The sequence below is a fragment of the Podarcis gaigeae genome, assembly GCF_964106915.1.
Source record: "Podarcis gaigeae genome assembly, chromosome: 8".
NCBI classification, from domain to species: Eukaryota; Metazoa; Chordata; class Lepidosauria; order Squamata; family Lacertidae; genus Podarcis; species Podarcis gaigeae.
This window is the reverse complement of record NC_139684.1, coordinates 53,044,216-53,061,547: the sequence shown is the minus strand read 5'-3', so window position 1 is coordinate 53,061,547 and position 17,332 is coordinate 53,044,216. Positions and strand designations below refer to the sequence as shown.

The 17,332-nt window shown below is 50.1% G+C and overlaps 1 protein-coding gene across 1 annotated transcript; it reads left to right on the top strand.

Moving 5' to 3' along the window:
- Positions 1-409: 409 nt before the first annotated feature.
- On the top strand, positions 410-16,032 carry MMP15 (matrix metallopeptidase 15). The gene is made up of 10 exons (XM_083751363.1): positions 410-798; positions 4,953-5,101; positions 5,896-6,018; positions 7,114-7,421; positions 7,680-7,841; positions 8,439-8,644; positions 9,188-9,326; positions 9,996-10,146; positions 10,569-10,684; positions 12,360-16,032. The coding sequence occupies exons 1-10, from the start codon at positions 688-690 to the stop codon at positions 12,878-12,880; spliced, it is 1,986 nt and encodes a 661-aa protein (XP_083607489.1). The 5' UTR covers positions 410-687; the 3' UTR covers positions 12,881-16,032.
- Positions 16,033-17,332: the final 1,300 nt, after the last annotated feature.

The window sequence follows — 17,332 nt, the reverse complement described above, 5'->3', positions numbered from 1 at the left end:
GAAATATCTTAGAATCATAGAATAGTTGAATTGGAAGGGACCCCGCGGGTCATTCCTGCAAGGCAGGAATATGCTACTGTCCCATGCGGGGATCGAACTTGCAACCTTCGCGTTATCAGCACCATGCGCTCACCAAGTGAGCTATCCTCTGCTCGTCTCAGTCCTCCCGCCGCTTCCGAGGCTTTTGGGACCCCGCCGAATCCTAAGCAAGCAAGCACAGGGACCCCGCCTCCCATGCCTGAAACAGCTCCAAGCGTGGACTCGGAGCCCAGACGCCCAAGCCGCCGCCTCGTTCCGGTTTGAGCCTGGAGGCGTGGGGCTGCTTAGCTGCCCGTCCCTCGGGGGCCTTCCGGACTGGCTCCTGGGCTTGAGGGGCGGTCAGTGAGTCGGCTGGCCGTTAGGCGGCGGCCGCCACAAGCCCAGCCCAGCGCAGGGCGCGACGGGGCGGGCGGGCGGCGCTTGGAGCATTCCGCTGAGCCAGCCGGGCGAGGGAGCGGCGAGCAGACGGGACGGGCGCAGCGCCGAGGCTGGAGCGCCAGCCCGCCACACAAAGGCGATGGCCGAGGCGCGGCGGCGACGGCGGCAACAGCAGAGGCGGGCGGGAGACAAGTAGCGAAGGGGGCCTGGCTAGGCCCGGGGCGAGGACGGCGGCGGCTCGTGCTGTGGACCGAGAGAGGAGAGTCCAGTATGGGAGGCGGAGGCTGCCCGCAGCCCTCGCTGCTGCTGCTGCTCCTTCTGGGGGTTCTGCTGCTGCTGCGGGCCTCGGCGGGGCCGGTCCCGGGCGAAGTGGACGCCGAGGTAGGTCCCCCGCTCTGCTGCGCTTCTTGTTGCGTCTTGGCCAGGCAGGCCGCCCGGGCAAGGTCTCCCGCCTGCCCGCCGGCCGAACAAAAGAGCGGCGCTCCGGGGGGGAAGGGGCGGACTGGGCCCGCGGGAGGCGTCCAGGAGCCCTGCCTTGCGCTCTCCAGACGGCCACCTGCGCCCCGGGCACCAGCCTGGAGAGCGCAGGTAGTCGGTGGGGCAACGTCGCAGCGCGCCGGCTCGGGGAAGACCCAAGCAGCCGAGGGCCCACGTGGGGGCCCCAGGCTGCTCCCGCCCCACTGCCCGAGAAGGGGCCGAGTACAAATAGGGGGAAAGCGAGTCTGGCCCTGGAACAAGCAACTCGTGGGAAGAGGAGCGCTCAGTTCTTCTTCTTGTCTGTTTGGGCTTCGGGCTTGATGTCCTGACAGGTGCCCAGCTATGCCCAAATTATGTGGGGTTGAGGGGTGCTGAGGTCGCCTTTTATTTTGCTCTTAAGCTTTGGAGAGCTTTGATCCAAGACTGGAAGAGGGAGCTTTCTTGGCAAAGTCCAAGTGTAAAGGGCAGAGGAGAGCCCAGGGTTCTAGATCAACTCAGGACCCAGGTCCTGCTTTGGCTGGGCTGCCACGGTCTTCCGGACAGCCTTTGCCAAGTTGGTACCATCCTGATGCTTTGGGCTGCAGCCCCAGCCAGCACAGGCAAAGGTTGGGGATGGTGACAATTGTGATCCAAAATATCTGGTGGGCACCAGGTTGGTGAAGGCTGCTGGGAACCTCAATGCGACGTCTGCTTTCCAGAATGACTGTTCACAAAAAAGGGGGGGAGGATACCAAAGGGGTTCTTGTCAAAAGATTGCAAACTTCTCATCCTGGTTAGTTTTGTCCTCACCCACCTGGACATGAGTGGCAGAGGTTGGCAGCCCCAGGACCTGGGCTAGAGCTGCAAGGACAGGTGAATGCCTGCAGTGGCACCACCCAGCACAGTCAGGAAAGTGCAGGGAAGCCCAAAACACATTCCTGGGGGGAAATAAATAGGGGGTGGGAAGAGCTTTGGGCTGCAGCTCTAAAAACAGGCACAGTTGGCAGCAGATGCCCTTGAATCAGTGGCTGGGAGGACCTCCTGTCTCAGAGGAGATGTGCATCAGGGAGCCCAGTGGTCTATGTGTTCACAGGCTGCAGCAACAGCGCACACACCTGCCATGAGTAGTTGTGGTGTCTGTGTTTGCATTTAGTGAGGTGGTGAAGCATTTTCAGCAGAGCCTTCTCTTGCTAAGTTACAACTTGCATGTTATCAGTGCCAAGACCGGATTTCTATTCTAATAATTCAATTGGATTTTTAAAAAATGCTCTCTTCACAACCTGTGAGAGCAATACAAGCCAAGGTCTTCTCTCCCCCCCCCCCCACCAGAGGTGAGAGAACTTTGCAGGAGGCTTTGGGTGTGTTAGAGAGCAGCTGGCTCAGTATTAAGGAAGTAGTTGCTTTCCTGCAAGGCAAAATGTACGGAGACGTGAGTGAGAACTTAGGCTGACTTTGAAGGAATGGTGCAAGGCGGCAAATGTGAAGTCTGCCTATGCCAACGTTGTGCCCTGCAGCTCCCATCAGCATGGTGTGTTGGGTGGGGGCTGATGGGAGTTGTAGTCAGTCCAGCAACATCTGGAGGGCACAGGTTGGGGGTGGCTGTATTGTCTTAAAAGGGCAAGTTTCCCAAAATTTATTGTCACTGGACATGCGGAGGTCACAGAGTTTGAAAGAATCTTGGTCTCGGCACTGATGGGGACGGTGCAGCTTGAGGGAAACTTGGATTAGCAAGGCTCTTGGGCTCATTGTCAAGGAAACAATGCTTAAAACAGGCATAGGCAAACTCTGCCCTCCAGATGTTTTGGGACTACAACTCCCGTCATCCCTAGCTAACAGGACCAGTGGTCAGGAATGATGGGAGTTGTAGTCCTAAAGCATCTGGAGTGCAGTGTTTGCCTATGCCTGGCTTAAAACCATATTTTGCTGGCATCATACATCAGTTTAATTGCCTTGCCTCTCCTGGTCATCTTCACAGACTTGCTGATTTGTTGGACAAGGAAAGGGCACATGCTCCCATCTTGATATGCCTCTCTGTGGTGTAGTGGTTAGAGTGTCAGACTAGGACCTGAGAGTCCAGGGTTCAAATCCCACTCAGATGTGAAGCCACTTGGTGACCTTGCCTCTCAGCCTAACCTATCTCACAGGGTTGTTGTGATGGTTAAATGAGATGGGGGAAGAACCATGTACGCCAGCTTCAGCTCCTTGGAGAAGAAGGTGGGATATAAATGTAATTAAATAAATGGTGGAATTGCCCTAAAGTGACAATTTTCAGGAGTCACGTGTTGAAGAAGTGCAATATATTACTCACCAAGAAACACTAGCAATTCCCACCCTGGTGATTTTGAACATCTGGGATAGCTGAAATTTGGATTATAAAAATAATATGCTACTTGCTAATGGCAGCAACTGACCATCACACACTTTGGAAAGTACACAGATAAACCGACGGTGGAAATTTGGTACGTAAAGTTCATCTGCACAAAGGGCTGTCAAGAAAAGGGTCTTTTACCCAGTCTCATTTGACTTTATTAAATATATAAATTATAGAGCAGAGGAAACAAATATACCAGCAGAAACATGCAAATTTATGGAGCCTGTGATAGCTAAAAGACATGGCAATGGAGATCAGTGACCAGGATCTTGGGAACTCTGTGTTGTACACTGTAGACTTGTAGAGCTCTTGTTTAATATTTTATTTATTTTTACTTACCCTTGTTGTAATTCTGGAGATTTCCCTCATGCAGTTGTTATTGGCAAATTGTAGCCTTGTCTTTACAAAATTAGTAATGATTAATCTTAAAAAGTGAATTAATCTTAATTCACGTTTTTTTCTCGTGCTTCTCATGTATGACTAATACTAAATGGATTCTGTTATTGTTTGGTTGTTTTCTTTGTATGATTGTTATTAATATATTTATTCTGCATTATTGATAGTAAAGCATATTTTTAGAACCCAGTTTAACTAGGGATGATGGGGGACCAAGTCAAGGAATGGGGGTCCTCCACATGTAACAAGGCGTCTGCTGCACTACTTCCAACCTGATGAAAATCTGTTGTCTGCCTCCAGCTTATGCTTCTGTGCTTCAGAGTGTGCGGGTCAACAAGACTACCAGCTGCTCATTCACTAGACAATTGTCCTATTCAGGAGTTGGCTGAGAAGCCGACCCACTCACAAGATTTGTTGCTAGCTGGAACGTCCCACATGGACTAAGGGCACCTCAGACTGAGCTGATCTGTCCAGGGGTGGGAATCTGCCCCTTGGGCCAAATTGGACAGGTGGGCAGGGCCACACCCTGCCAATCACACAATGCCATTATGGTGCTTAATAGTCTTGCCTTTTGCAAAAGGGCTATGTGAATCAGCTCTGGTAGCTAGAGGGGGAGGCCGGGGCTGTCTGAAAGGGGCTTTCCCTTTGCAAAGGTGTCATTTGGGCAGTGGGTGGGTGCCAGCAGGGTATGGGGGGGTTCCACACAATTCCACAGGTACCACCACCAACCCTTTTCAAGTAGAAGGACAAAGGGCTTTATTCCTAGGTCATCAGATGATGAACGGGGATTAATTCCTGATACCTAGGCTGCAAAATCCTGTTCTTAGATGAGGCAGGATTATACCCTGTCCTCCTGCCCATCAGCTGACACCACTAATGGGGGAAATGGCTTTGTGGGCCAAAATTGGCCTGCAGGCTAAAGGCCATTCCTGTTTCATGAATAGTCTTGGTTGCCAGTCTGAGAAATGTGTTCATGCAGCAGGGCCTTCTCCCTTCAATTTCTACTCTGAAAATGGGGGCCACCACCTAATAACGGCTACCTATTAATTTGTAGAAAGTTTGCCAGTGTGATAGTAGGGCTTAAACTGGAGGTCCTGGGTTTTAACTCTTGCATGGGCACACGGGAAGGGTTCTTTTATTTTATTTTAAGGAATTGTCTGACACAAAATACATCGAAAGTTGCTTTACTTTTGGAGTGCTTGACATAAGGAAGGCTTAGGCGTTTTAAAGCAGAAAGGAAATATTCCAGCTGTGTGATTGCAGGTGGAGTGGCTTTTTGCACACTGATGACAGGGCTCCTCTTCACTTGCAGGGCTGGTTACAGTTCTATGGCTACCTTCCGCAGTCCAACCGCCAGATGTCCACCCTGCGCTCAGCTCAGACCCTCTCCTCAGCCCTCTCTGAGATGCAGAGCTTCTATGGCATCCCTGTGACAGGCATTCTGGATGAAGAGACAAAAGCGTAAGTTTTTTCCTGTTCAGAAGGTCTTCCTCCTGCAGGTCACCTGTGATGGAAAGAGGCATTTCTCCTTCTTGGAGAACTGAGGCAAGGCAAGGGGAACTCCAGGAGGATACAATGGGTGTTGTGAAGGACACTCCTTCCTGCTGCCAGCTCAGCCCTCTCTTCCGCCATCCTTTTGCCACTGATCTTTCTGTAGATGGGAGTTTCCTCCCTCTCTCCCCATCCTTCCAAGCACCCAGTTGCTCACCTTAGCACTTTGCAAGAGCAAGGCAAGTGGAGATGGGGGCGACTTCCCTCAGCTTTTAATGTGGGAATTCCTGAATTCATATCTGCAAGAGAATCACTTTTGAGCAATAGAATAGAAGAATAGAAGATTAGCAATAGAATGGCTCCAATAAATTAGCTACAAGGAATACAAATCTAATTGTAATTGAAAGAAAAGATAAATTTTGGATAAATTGTTATAACTAAGTCTTCAAAAGAGTGATTTAAATTCTAAAATCTGAGATTTAATATTGGAAAAATATATTATATGAATTGAAACAAGTTAATAATTTGCTAGTAAAATTTATGAGTTTAGGATGCAGGAACAAGAGATGTGAGGAAGTCCAAAGATGAGAATGAAATGTGGATATTGGAAAATACTATGTTATTATGTATGTTTTTTATTGTGTAAACAAAAACTTAATAAATATTATTATAAAAAAAAGAGAATCACATTTGAGCAAGTGGGCATGGGTGCTGGCTCTTGGTGTCCTGTGTACCAAGGGCTTAGGCTTGACTGTCGCTTGCAGGTGGATGAAGCGGCCCCGCTGCGGCGTCGCTGACAAGATTGGGGCTCAAGTCAAGGCCAACATGCGGCGGAAACGCTATGCACTGACTGGGCGGAGGTGGAGCCAGGCTCACCTGAGCTTCAGGTACGTTCCACAGCTGCTGAGGCATGAAGCAGGACTGTTTGGGGAAGGAACCTTTGGTGGGGGGCAGGAACTGGCTGTAGAGTTTACAGAAGCCTGAAGACTTTGCAAATGTCTTTGTGCTTTAAAATGTGCATGATGCAATTTTGCAGAAATACGCTTGATAATCATCTTTAGATTGCAGAGTCTGGAATTACAGAATTCAAAACGCTTTGAGAAACAAAGGAGAGATGGGCAGCATTAGGAGGGGCAAAGTGGAAGATGGGGAGGGAGCATAATTCAGAGGCCGCACCCCTTGCTGACTTTTCTACGCCGCCATAAAGACTAGCAATATCTCTGAAGAACAGGAAGCTGAAGTTAGCCTAGGAAGTTTTACCTTGCATTTTGCACTGGGTACTGCATGGCATTCATATGGATTATGCTGCAAGTGGACAGAGAGTTCCCTCATTTGGTCCCTGCTGCTTTTCCAGAGATGCCTAGAATATCTGGGTCTGGATCCTGCAAGAGGGGGGGGGAAAGCATTCTCCCTATAGATTGTCTAGGACATTAAAGGCTGACCAGTTTTTTGTGACCTGAGCCTCTGTAGGAAACGGCCTGCCTCGTCAGCTGTGCCACATACACTGGGCACGAAGGTGGTGGTGGCAGCAGCGATATATAAACCCACATGTGGGTTGAGGTACAGTGGAGGGGAAAAAAAACCCAAGTGAGACCTCGAGATCAAATGCAAACTTGCCTCTTCTCAGCAAAAGGGTGACCTGCCCAGATGTGCACTCAACACACCCTCTCCTCCTCTGCCTGCTTGCGTTTTCTGGAGCACCAAAGCCTCAGCAATCACAATATGAAACAGGGGCCAGTTGCTTCTGTGAGCAGGGCAGTCCACTCTCCATTCATTCTTGCAGTAAGCCTCTGTGGAATTCACCTGCCAGTCTTTGCCTTTCCGCTACACCTGCCTTTCAGTAACTTTTGGCTGGTGTGCATCTTTGCTGCTGAAGGGCTCCTTGGGACTAAAAGGCACGTGGCGTTGCCGCTGTGGGGAAGGCTTGCCTTGCCTGGTTCCCCCACCCGCTTCCAGTAATGCCTGTCCTTCTGTGTTCCCAGCATCCAGAACTACACAGAGAAGTTGGGGCTCTACTACTCTTACGATGCCGTCCGCCGAGCCTTCCAGGTGTGGGAACGAGCGACGCCCCTCATCTTCCAGGAGATCCCATACGATGAAATCCGGCACAAGAGGAGGAAGGAAGCAGACATCATGGTGCTCTTTGCCTCCGGATTCCATGGGGACAGCTCCCCCTTTGATGGCACCGGGGGCTTTCTGGCACATGCATACTTCCCGGGTCCCGGTATGGGAGGAGATGCGCACTTTGACTTGGATGAGCCCTGGACCCTTGAGAATGCCGACGTGTCTGGTAAGGAAGAATCTCGGGCCTGAGAAGGATGTAAGGAAGGAGCGCTCTTCTTGCCATGGGCAAAGGGATCTGACGTTGACATTGGCCTGGAAAACCAGGAACCGCAGCTGGGCCCTGCCTAGTGGTTGGCCATGGGTGGGGTTGGCTGGGATTCCTCTTCCACGTCAGCCTAATAAGCAGTGGAATCGAGGGGAAGTGTTTCTTGTCCAGTGCGGAAGTGAGTGAAGCTGGGGAACGATCCTTCCCTGTTGTCAACAGGGAACAACCTCTTCCTGGTGGCCGTCCATGAGTTGGGGCATTCCTTGGGCCTGGAGCATTCCAACAACCCCAGCGCCATCATGGCTCCTTTCTATCAGTGGATGGACACAGAAAACTTCCAGCTGCCAGATGACGACCTTCGTGGCATCCAGCAGCTCTATGGTGAGTGCCAGGCAAACAAGGTGTGTGTGTGTGTGTGTGTGTGTGTGTGTTTGTATGTTTCGGGACTGACCATCAGCTGTCATATGCATGTAAACAAGAATGCAAGATTGGCTTGAGCCTTAGACAGATGCTGTGTTATCTTCCCCTTTGTTTGGCAGCTTCTTCATTCATCAGCCAGCCGATATATTAAGCTCTGCAGGGCCAGGCAGTGATCTGAGACTGGGCCTTTTCTGTGGTGGTGCCTTGGCTCTGGAATTCCCTTCCTGCTGAGAAGTGATTGCTGCCATCTTTGGCTAGCTTTTGACATCAGTTAAAAATATGTTTATTTCCCCAGGGCTTTTGGGGGGGAGAATTGACCTGACACTGAGCTAGTTGATTGTCTGATGTGACTTCTGTTGGGGGTTCACTTCATGTCAAGTTATAGATTACCTGTGAATTGTGTATTTTGTTATATTTTAACAGTTCTGATTGTGTTTTTATATATTTTAGTGCTTTTTGTAAGTCATGCTCAGCTCCTATACCAGATGACGGGCTGGATATAAGTTGCAATAAACAAAACCCTCTCCCTCTTTTCTTCCTCCTGTCCCACCAACTCAGGTCCTCCAGGGGGACAGCCTCAGCCCACCAAACCCCTCCCTACTGTGGTACCCAGAAAGCCAGGTCCCAAGCCTCCTAGACCACCCCCTCCTGGCAAACCAGACCAGCCCCCCAGCCCAGGCAACCCAGACCAGTACGGCCCAAACATCTGCGACGGGGATTTTGATACAGTGACGATGCTCCGTGGAGAGATGTTTGTGTTCAAGGTACCTGTAGCTTCCTCTGTCCTGCCTCCATGGTTTCTCTCCGCAGTTACCAGAGCAATGCTTCAAGACGAGAGTCTGGCTTGTGCAATGGGGTGTTGAGGGGAGCTCAGAAATAACTGTGCCCCGAATTCCAGATTTTGTGACTTGTTCAAGTGTCCTAGACCCCTTCCTTCCTCTTGTCCTAGGGCTGGAGCTCCTAGGCCTGGAGCTCTTGCAGTGGGCAGCAAGCAGTGGGATATGAGCCTTATTTGCCATGATGATGGGTGGCACCTACCTGTGGGTGAACCTGTGAATAGGAGAAGGGTGTGGGTGTCATGCCCTAGGACCAGAATCAGCAGGCCTGAGCTTCCTTTCCCCAGGGCAGGGGGGAGGCTGTAGAAAGTACTTGATTCGCATGCCAGAGGTTCCAGGTTCACTGCTCCTCATTTTCATATGCCTGAAACCTTGGGGATGGACACTGCCAGCCATTTTAGACAGTACTGAGCTGGATGGGCCACTGGGCCTGACTTGGTGTTAAGCAGCTCCCTGTGTTTTTTTATCTAGGGTCGCTGGTTTTGGCGGGTTCGTCATAACCGGGTGCTGGACAACTACCCCATGCCCATTGGGCACTTCTGGAGGGGCCTCCCTGGGAACATCGATGCTGCATATGAGAGGCAAGACGGGCGGTTCGCCTTCTTTAGAGGTGAGAGAAGATTAAAGCAAAGGCCCCATAGAGGGTCTCCTGAGTCTTCTGTCGAGACAGGAGAAATATTCTGTGTGTCTTTCCCTCCCTCCTTCCCACTCCAAAGTGCCCCTGTGGGTTTTCCTGACAGACTCCTTTCTCTTCTCCTTGCTGTGGGGCCAGCAAAAGGATGGTGGGCGTTTCATGGGCACCCTTCAGAAAGTCCATGTGTTGTGTTTTACCTCAGGGCCTGGAGTTCAGCCCAAAGAGCTGTTCTTAAAACTCCCTCCTGTGCTCTTTAGGGTGGTGGGGAAGCTGAGTGTTGTGTTCTGGCCCCCTCTGTATTACCATTACCATTATCATCATTCATATAATTAATCACCCACCCTTCAGCCTAAGGTCCCAGGGCAGCATTAAAGCACATTATTAAAAAACAGTTTGAAACAACTGACAATCACAGAAATCAGGTTGGTCTGAACAATATGCACTTCAAGTGTGAAAAACCAGGATTAAAAAGTAGCATAAACAGACAGACGCCTGCACTCAGCACTGATAGATAGATGCCATAGATAGATGCCATAGAATTGGGCATGGAGGTGGGGGGGGGGGGTTTCCCCACAAGAAAGACAGGCTTCTTGTGTGCTTCATGGCCCAGCCTCTGCCTAATTTTCTTTTCTGCCCTTCCTCCAGGGGATCAGTACTGGCTTTTCCGTGAGGCAAATTTGGAAGCGGGTTACCCGCAACCCCTGACCAGCTACGGACAGGGCATTCCTTACGACAAGATGGACGCAGCTATCTGGTGGGAGCCTACAGGGCACACCTTCTTCTTCAGAGGGGACAGGTGGGTAGCTGGCATGTGAAAGGCGGCAGCAGGGCTTTTTTCCCAGCCAGAACTCACCAGAACTCAGTTCCAGCACCTCTCAGCCCAGCACCGTTGTCATTATAAGAGAACAAGGGAGGCATTCTTGGTGAGTCTTTCTAATAGCACTTGGTGGCAGGATCTTCAGATGGCTGGAGAATCCTGAGAGTTTTGCCTCCTAACCTTCCCAGGGGCTGAGGCATTTACCAAAGGTGTGGGCAGGGTCTGTAAAGAAGTCCCCAATTCAGGGACGTTTCCCCCCTGCCCTTTAAGACTAGCACTTGATAAAGAAGTATGGACGGTGAATGGTGAAAGAAGGGCCAGTGATTCACATCTCTGCATTGCTGGTGGGGGTTGGACTAGATGATCCTCAGGGGTCCAACTCTATGATTCTATGATGCTAGGTACTGGCGCTTTGATGAGGAGAGCCATTCTGTGGATCCAGGATACCCAAGGAAGATCAGCGTATGGGCCGGAATCCCTCATGCCCCCAAGGGAGCCTTCTTAAGTTCTGATGCCAGTAAGTAGAAAAGGATTCTGACCTGGCAAGACAAATGTGGACTCTGGGTATAGTGAGCAGAGTGGCAGCTTGAGGAGCAGGTTGCTTAAGTTATGAACGCTAATAATAAATATTTCGTTAGTGCTGTTGTAAGCAGGAGACCAGAGAGGAGAAAGACGGGCATTAGGTCACAGGACATCGGGGACTACAATTCCCATCAGCTCATGTTCAGGAATGATGGGAATTGTGGTGCCCTTTACAAATTTGCGATCATTGCATTAGATGTTACAGGGAAGAGCAAAGCTTGTTCTTCCATCTGCGCTGAAGATGATGCTGAAAAGAGACCCACATCTAAACCCTTTGTGAGGAAGGGGGGAGAAGAAAGAGATCTGCAAAATAACTTTTTTTGTAAACCACTTTCAGGTTTCCTTACAGTCAAGGAGTATATAAACGTTGTTAAAATAAAAGAACTTTTTAGAGCTACCTGCTAAACTAAAAACTAGTAAGTTGGCATTCAAATGTGGAAATGCCAGTCTTGTAACAACAATATGCAGCTTGTTGAAGTCTGCTTCCTTACTCCACGGGAGGATAGTTGATAACCCTATTTTCAGGTCACCCAGTAAGTCATGCCTCTGAAGGAGCCTTTCACTCCTCCTTACTCTCACACAGAGCGAGGAACGAGACACCATCGCCGGCTTCACATCATGTTTCAATTAGGGATTGTGGTTTTTTCTGCTCCCAAGAAACCACGGCCAGTTAATCAAGAAGAAAACTTGGCTTCAGATTGTGGTTTGTTGGGCGTGAAACAAAACTCATGATCCTTGTTCAAAGCCAGGGGGGCTTCTTTCCTCTTTGTGTAACCTGAGAGGAGGAAAAGAACAGGTCCTCTCAGGTGTATCCTTGGTGAGCCAAATTACTTTTTATTTCTTTTTGCTGCCATTGCCCAAACTGGGAGTTTTGGGAAGCTAGAAAAATTTGCTTAGGGAGAGGGCACAGATCAGGCCCCCTAAGTTGGAATAAGCTACCCTACACTCCATGATTTAACTGTGGTTTACTATGAGGTGTGAACTGAGTAAATGTAAAGCCAGCTCCTTAAAAATGACCCAAGGAGTTCTTGAGAGCTACTGGCCCATCTGCTTGAATTATGTCCCCCATGTGGACTGTAAAGCATGATCACAGCAGCAACGCTCTGCTGAGGAATGAATGAATTGTTTTTTTTCCACCATGGAGCTAACTGAACAGTAAAGTCCTGCAAGAATCTGTATTAGGACCAATAGGGTTAAATATATTTATTGATAATCCAGAGTCAGGGAATGATACGGTGATTTAGTTCGCAAAGGGCTTCAAATAATTCATAACAGTGGAAGCCAATGCTTAATGATACAAGCAGCTAAGAATACACCAGAATATTATTATTTATTTTTTTCTTTCATTCATTATTTCATTCTTTCATTCATTTAGGTGGTTTTATAGTCTAAAAATAAACAATATATCACAAAAACAAAACCGGTTAGAGAGTAATATAAATACGTATAAAGTCAATATAAAAGTGGATTAAGCAGGAATTCGGAAAAAGCAAACACATAAAGCAGATCTTAAGAGTTAGAGAAAGCCTGGGCAAAAAGAGAACATGAAAAAGCTGTGAGCCGTGGAAAGGGACCCCAACTAACAGTGCCTACCACCTCCTGTTTTCCAGCCTACACTTACTTCTACAAAGGCAGAATGTACTGGAAGTTTGACAATGAGCGGCTGAAAACAGAACCCGGGTACCCCAAGTCGATCCTGCGGGACTTCATGGGATGCCACGACGAGGTGGCCACAAACCCTGACCCTGGTCGCAGGTGGCCCGATGTGAGCAAGCCCCCCTCCCGCCCCGATGGCCCGGGGCAGGACAAGGAAGAGGAGGTGGTGGTGGATGAGGAAGACAATGTCGTGGACACTCACCCTGCAGAGAAGGACAAGGAAACCGAAGCGGAGGACGATTATGGTGATGGCGTGGGAGGCGGCCGGGAGCAGGGTCCTGGCCATGGCAGCGATGTGGACATCGTGGTGCACATTAACGATTACCCCCTGACCATGAGCATCATCATGGTGACGCTGCTGCTCCTGCTCCTGCTCTGCATCCTGGGCCTCGTCTATGTCATTGTGCAGCTGCAGCGGAAGGGCACCCCACGCATGCTGCTCTACTGCAAGCGCTCCCTGCAGGACTGGGTCTGAAGCCACAGCTGACCTGGCTGCTGCTACTGCTGCTGCTGCTGCTTCCGCACCACCTCCAAGCTCCATCAAGAGCTTTGGAGCACAGGACAGGTGGGGAAACTGCCTTGTCTTCCCCCGGGCATCTCTGGAGGAGAAGCTCTTGAAGTCTCTGGGCTCGTCTGGACCACGGCTCCCAGCAGAGTCTTTTCACAGGAAGGTCCCCCATCCCTACCTTTGTGCCTCAGCCTTGGAGACCCCACCTCCCCCCAGGCATGGGCAGGTGGAGGGTGTGTGACTGACCTCCCCTGTTTGATTGGCCTGCCCGAGTGACGGACAGCCCTTTGGAAAGGGTGCGGCATGTGGCCTTCTCTTAACCTGTGGGTCTCGTCCCCCCTCGTCTACCTAATACACGCATGGCAGTCCAGGCCTGTTTGCAGGTCTGAAGGAGGGGGCCCTGCTTCCCCAATTTGTGTCTGTGCCACCCCTGCTGTGCATGTACTCCAGAAACTGTGACCTGATGCCCCCTGCCCCCTTGGGGGTGGAAGAGACACTTCATTGTCTGCCAGGGCAAGTTGCTGAGTCCTCCCCCATCCCCAGCCAATGGGCTGCCCTGGACAGGTTGGTGTGCCCATGGAAAGCTGCAGATGTGTTCTCCCTTGGGCTCAGTAACCGACATCCTGAAAACCTTGACTTTTATTTTCAAAGGTGCTTCCTGTCCCACCCTGCCTCTTCATTTGCAGAGCAAAACGTGGGAAACTTTTCTACTGTAATTGCCAGAGCTACTACTGCTGTGAGGAGATTGCGCAGGAATATTTGGAGAAGGGACTGTTTGGGTGCCCTGTGTGTGTGCATGTCTGTGTGACTGTCTCCTTCCCACTATGTGACTACTGCTCCTTACCTACCTCTCCCCCCGCATTTCCTACTTCTCTTTGTTCCCATTGCCCTGGTCTTTGCTGCATATCTTGGAAGCAGACTCTGCTGGGTGGAATAGCCTTGATGCAGACATAGCCCTGGGGTTTGGGTTCCTGGGCTGCCTTGGAGGCTGTTGGGGGTGTTGTGCTGTAACTGTGAATGAGGAGTGACCACGTGGCTTGATTTCTGAGGCCACCCTGTATCACTTTGGAGTAGGCGATGATTCAGCTCCTCAGAGGAGGGACCTGAGCTGGTGTAAGGATAACCCCTGGGCTTTGGAAGGCTGAGGACCAGTTTGTCCATGGAATATATCCTCTCTCCCAAGGAAGGTGGAGATGTACACTCACCTTGCGTGAACTGAGTGCATTCGCACAGGCAGTTTACCTGAAAAATTGGTCACGGTAATTGTGCAAGTGTGCATTTTCCTGAAAGTGGGAGGTGCAAGGAGGATGGCCTTACTAAACCTATGCAGGGTTGCCGAACTCGGCTCAAGGCCATGAGAGATTTATGTTGAGATCAGCTGGGCACTAGGGCTGCTGTCCTAACAGGTTTTGTTCTTTCCAAAGAGACTCTGCAACCCCTCCTTGCAACTCAGCTATAGTTCCCTTGGTCTCTCAAGATGCACTTCCAAGCAGCCCCAATGTTGGAGGGGGAGCCTGCCCCCCTTCCTCTTTGGCCACTCTCTCGCCTCAGAGTTTCTGCCTCCAACTACCAACCGCCTTGCGTCGCAACAGGCAAAAGAAGCAAAGTTGCATTGATTTACATAGATTTCTGTGACTTCCAAGTGCCTTCACATAGCATTTTGGGGTGTATTTCTTTGGACTGTAAATAGGAAGGATTCTGTAACCTGTACATGTTATACAAATTAAGCGGGCCTGCTTGTACGATCATTTATTCTGCTTCTGTCAATGGTAATGAGGACCAAAGAGCAAAGAAACCCCTACCCCTTCCCTAATCACTGGAGATCTAATTTAATGGCTCTTTTCCCTTTCTGAGGCTTCTCTAGGTGTTTTCATCTCAGCTTTACAGATATTAATATTTTTATGCTTGAAATTAGCACCATATTGTGGCTTGTCTTCCTGTTCTCTGAATCTTTGAAGCTGAGCAGGCTGAGAATCCTCTCTCATCCCCCCTCCCTTTCTCATTTGTATTTAAAACATGATTGCCCTCCTCAGTCTTCTCCACAATGACAGGAACACAATCTCCTTGATTCTGAAAAGGGAAACCCCCATGCCAAGGAGTTGCCCCACAGGCCCTGTTCCTGCCCACTGCCCTCCTATAGGCTTTTTAGCCTCTTATCTCTACACTATTTCTCTCTTTAATAATAATTACATGTATTTTTGAAAGCCTGGAGCTTTGGAAGCAGAATTAATGATGCAGCGTAAGCAATTGCACATAATTTTGGGGAGTTTTTTGTGGGTGGGTGGGAGTCCACATATAAACCTGGCTGTCTGCATGAAGAAAGCAAAACCACCCCTACTTGGAGAGACCCTCTTCAGCCCCTTGCTCAAGCCTAGCTCAATTTGTCCTGAATATGTTATTTCCAGAAAAGTGAGCTCCAGAACACATCAAATAGTTGTTGTTTAAAAGACACACCATTTTGCCTTTCTTAAGAGCACCCAGGTTCTCGTGTTCAGGCCAGGCCTGGCAGCATCTGCTTCTTTCCTCCTGATCCTCACTTGGGGTCCTGGCCCCAACTCTTCCCTCTTCCTCTATCGTTGTTGCAGAAGTCATCCAATATCTAGGTTGACTGACTTGGCAAAATGAGCCTAATTTTGTGCTTACACTGGTGTAAAACTTGCTGCTGTGAGTGTTGACATCTCTGTGGTAGTGGGGTGGGGGTTGTGGCATGAACCCAAGCAGTCTCCCCCAGCCCTGCCCTTCATCCAAACCGACTTTCTCTTCCCCCTCCATTCTAAAACCACCACAAGCTGTCTCCTGCTTTTACATTGATGGGAGCAAAGCAGAGTCATGTGCAAAAAAAGAAGAAGAAGAAAAGGGGGCACCAGGTCACAAGTAGAACTTCAGACACGGTTGAACCCCGAAACTTTAAAACAGCAAGAGAAAATGAAACCCCAGCTTTGCTGTGGGGATGAGGGCCAGCCTGCTGTTCTCGGAGCGTGCCTTCGATGGGCCGAATATATTGGTGCATCTCCTAAGTGCAAAGACTGAAAAGCCAATTAATTTTCAATGCTCAGAACTACCAAAAAAAAACCCAAAACATTCACAGCTTGCCAATAAACCACAACATTTGTGCTGACCTTTAGGTTTTGAAGCGTGGAACTCATTTTGCCTCCAAGTGCGCTTTCAGCAATTTTCTGTGGCGTCTATTTCTTTTTAAAAGCTGTGTTTTCGATAGGATAATGTCTGCCTGTAGCTCTGGGTTTTCCCATTTTGTTCCCAGAATTGCCATTTTAGTTAGGTATCTGTTGTGCGTTAATCATTTTGTGGAGATTATAATGCCAAAGGGAATATTCTCTTCCACACCCACCTTGTGTGTCTCCTGCAAAGCCACCAGTGATGCTGATGGCTAAGAATGGGGTGGATGTCTGGGCTCTGGTGCCTGAGATAGGTCTTTTGGGGAACCACACTATTCCTGGGACTGTAATCTGTTTTAAGGTAAAGGTAAAGGTACCCCTGCCCGTACGGGCCAGTCTTGACAGACTCTGGGGTTGTGCGCCCATCTCACTCAAGAGGCCAGGGGCCAGCGCTGTCCGGAGACACTTCCGGGTCACGTGGCCAGCGTGACAAAGCTGCATCTGGCGAGCCAGAGCCGCACACGGAAACGCCGTTTACCTTCCCGCTGGTAAGCGGTCCCTATTTATCTACTTGCACCCGGAGGTGCTTTCGAACTGCTAGGTTGGCAGGCGCTGGGACCGAGCAGCGGGAGCGCACCCCGCCGCAGGGATTCGAACCGCCGACCTTTCGATCGGCAAGTCCTAGGCGCTGAGGCTTTAACCCACAGCTCCACCTGCGTCCGTAATCTGTTTTAGCTGGTTTCAGTTTTAAATCACCTGCCCTGGGACCTGCTGGTGAAGGGGTAGCAATAAATCTAATAATAAAAATAATAAAGTATGCTTGCCCTACATGCACTTCCTTGTTGAAAAGGAAGCAGGTTCTTCCACACACAGACCAGGGGCACTTTGGTCTGCATCTTCCTGCTGTAGAGAAGGCCTTGGTTTTGGGTCCTCTTAGGTAGCAAGCCCTGATGGCTCTCGCTGGTGGCTTTTGCTCCGCACACACAAAAGCCACTAAGGCAACAGGTGCCAGGTTGCACCTTGCTCCCCTGTGCTGTGCACACACCACACCCTGGTTGGCTCCTGTCTTCTGCCGACAAGTTTTATACGTGCCGCCTCTACCACTTGTGTTCAGTTGCTGCATAATAAATACTACCCCGGCAGCTGCCAGTGGCCACTTCTCTTTGTCCACCTCGAGAACAGGGTTCCCTCTGTTGCCTCTGTGTGCATTCATTAACCCAGAGGTCAGGAGAAATGAGCTTCAGTCGCAGACGCTTGGCTCCTGCCCTGGCTTCCTGGCCTAGCAGCGGTGCAGCTGTGCCCA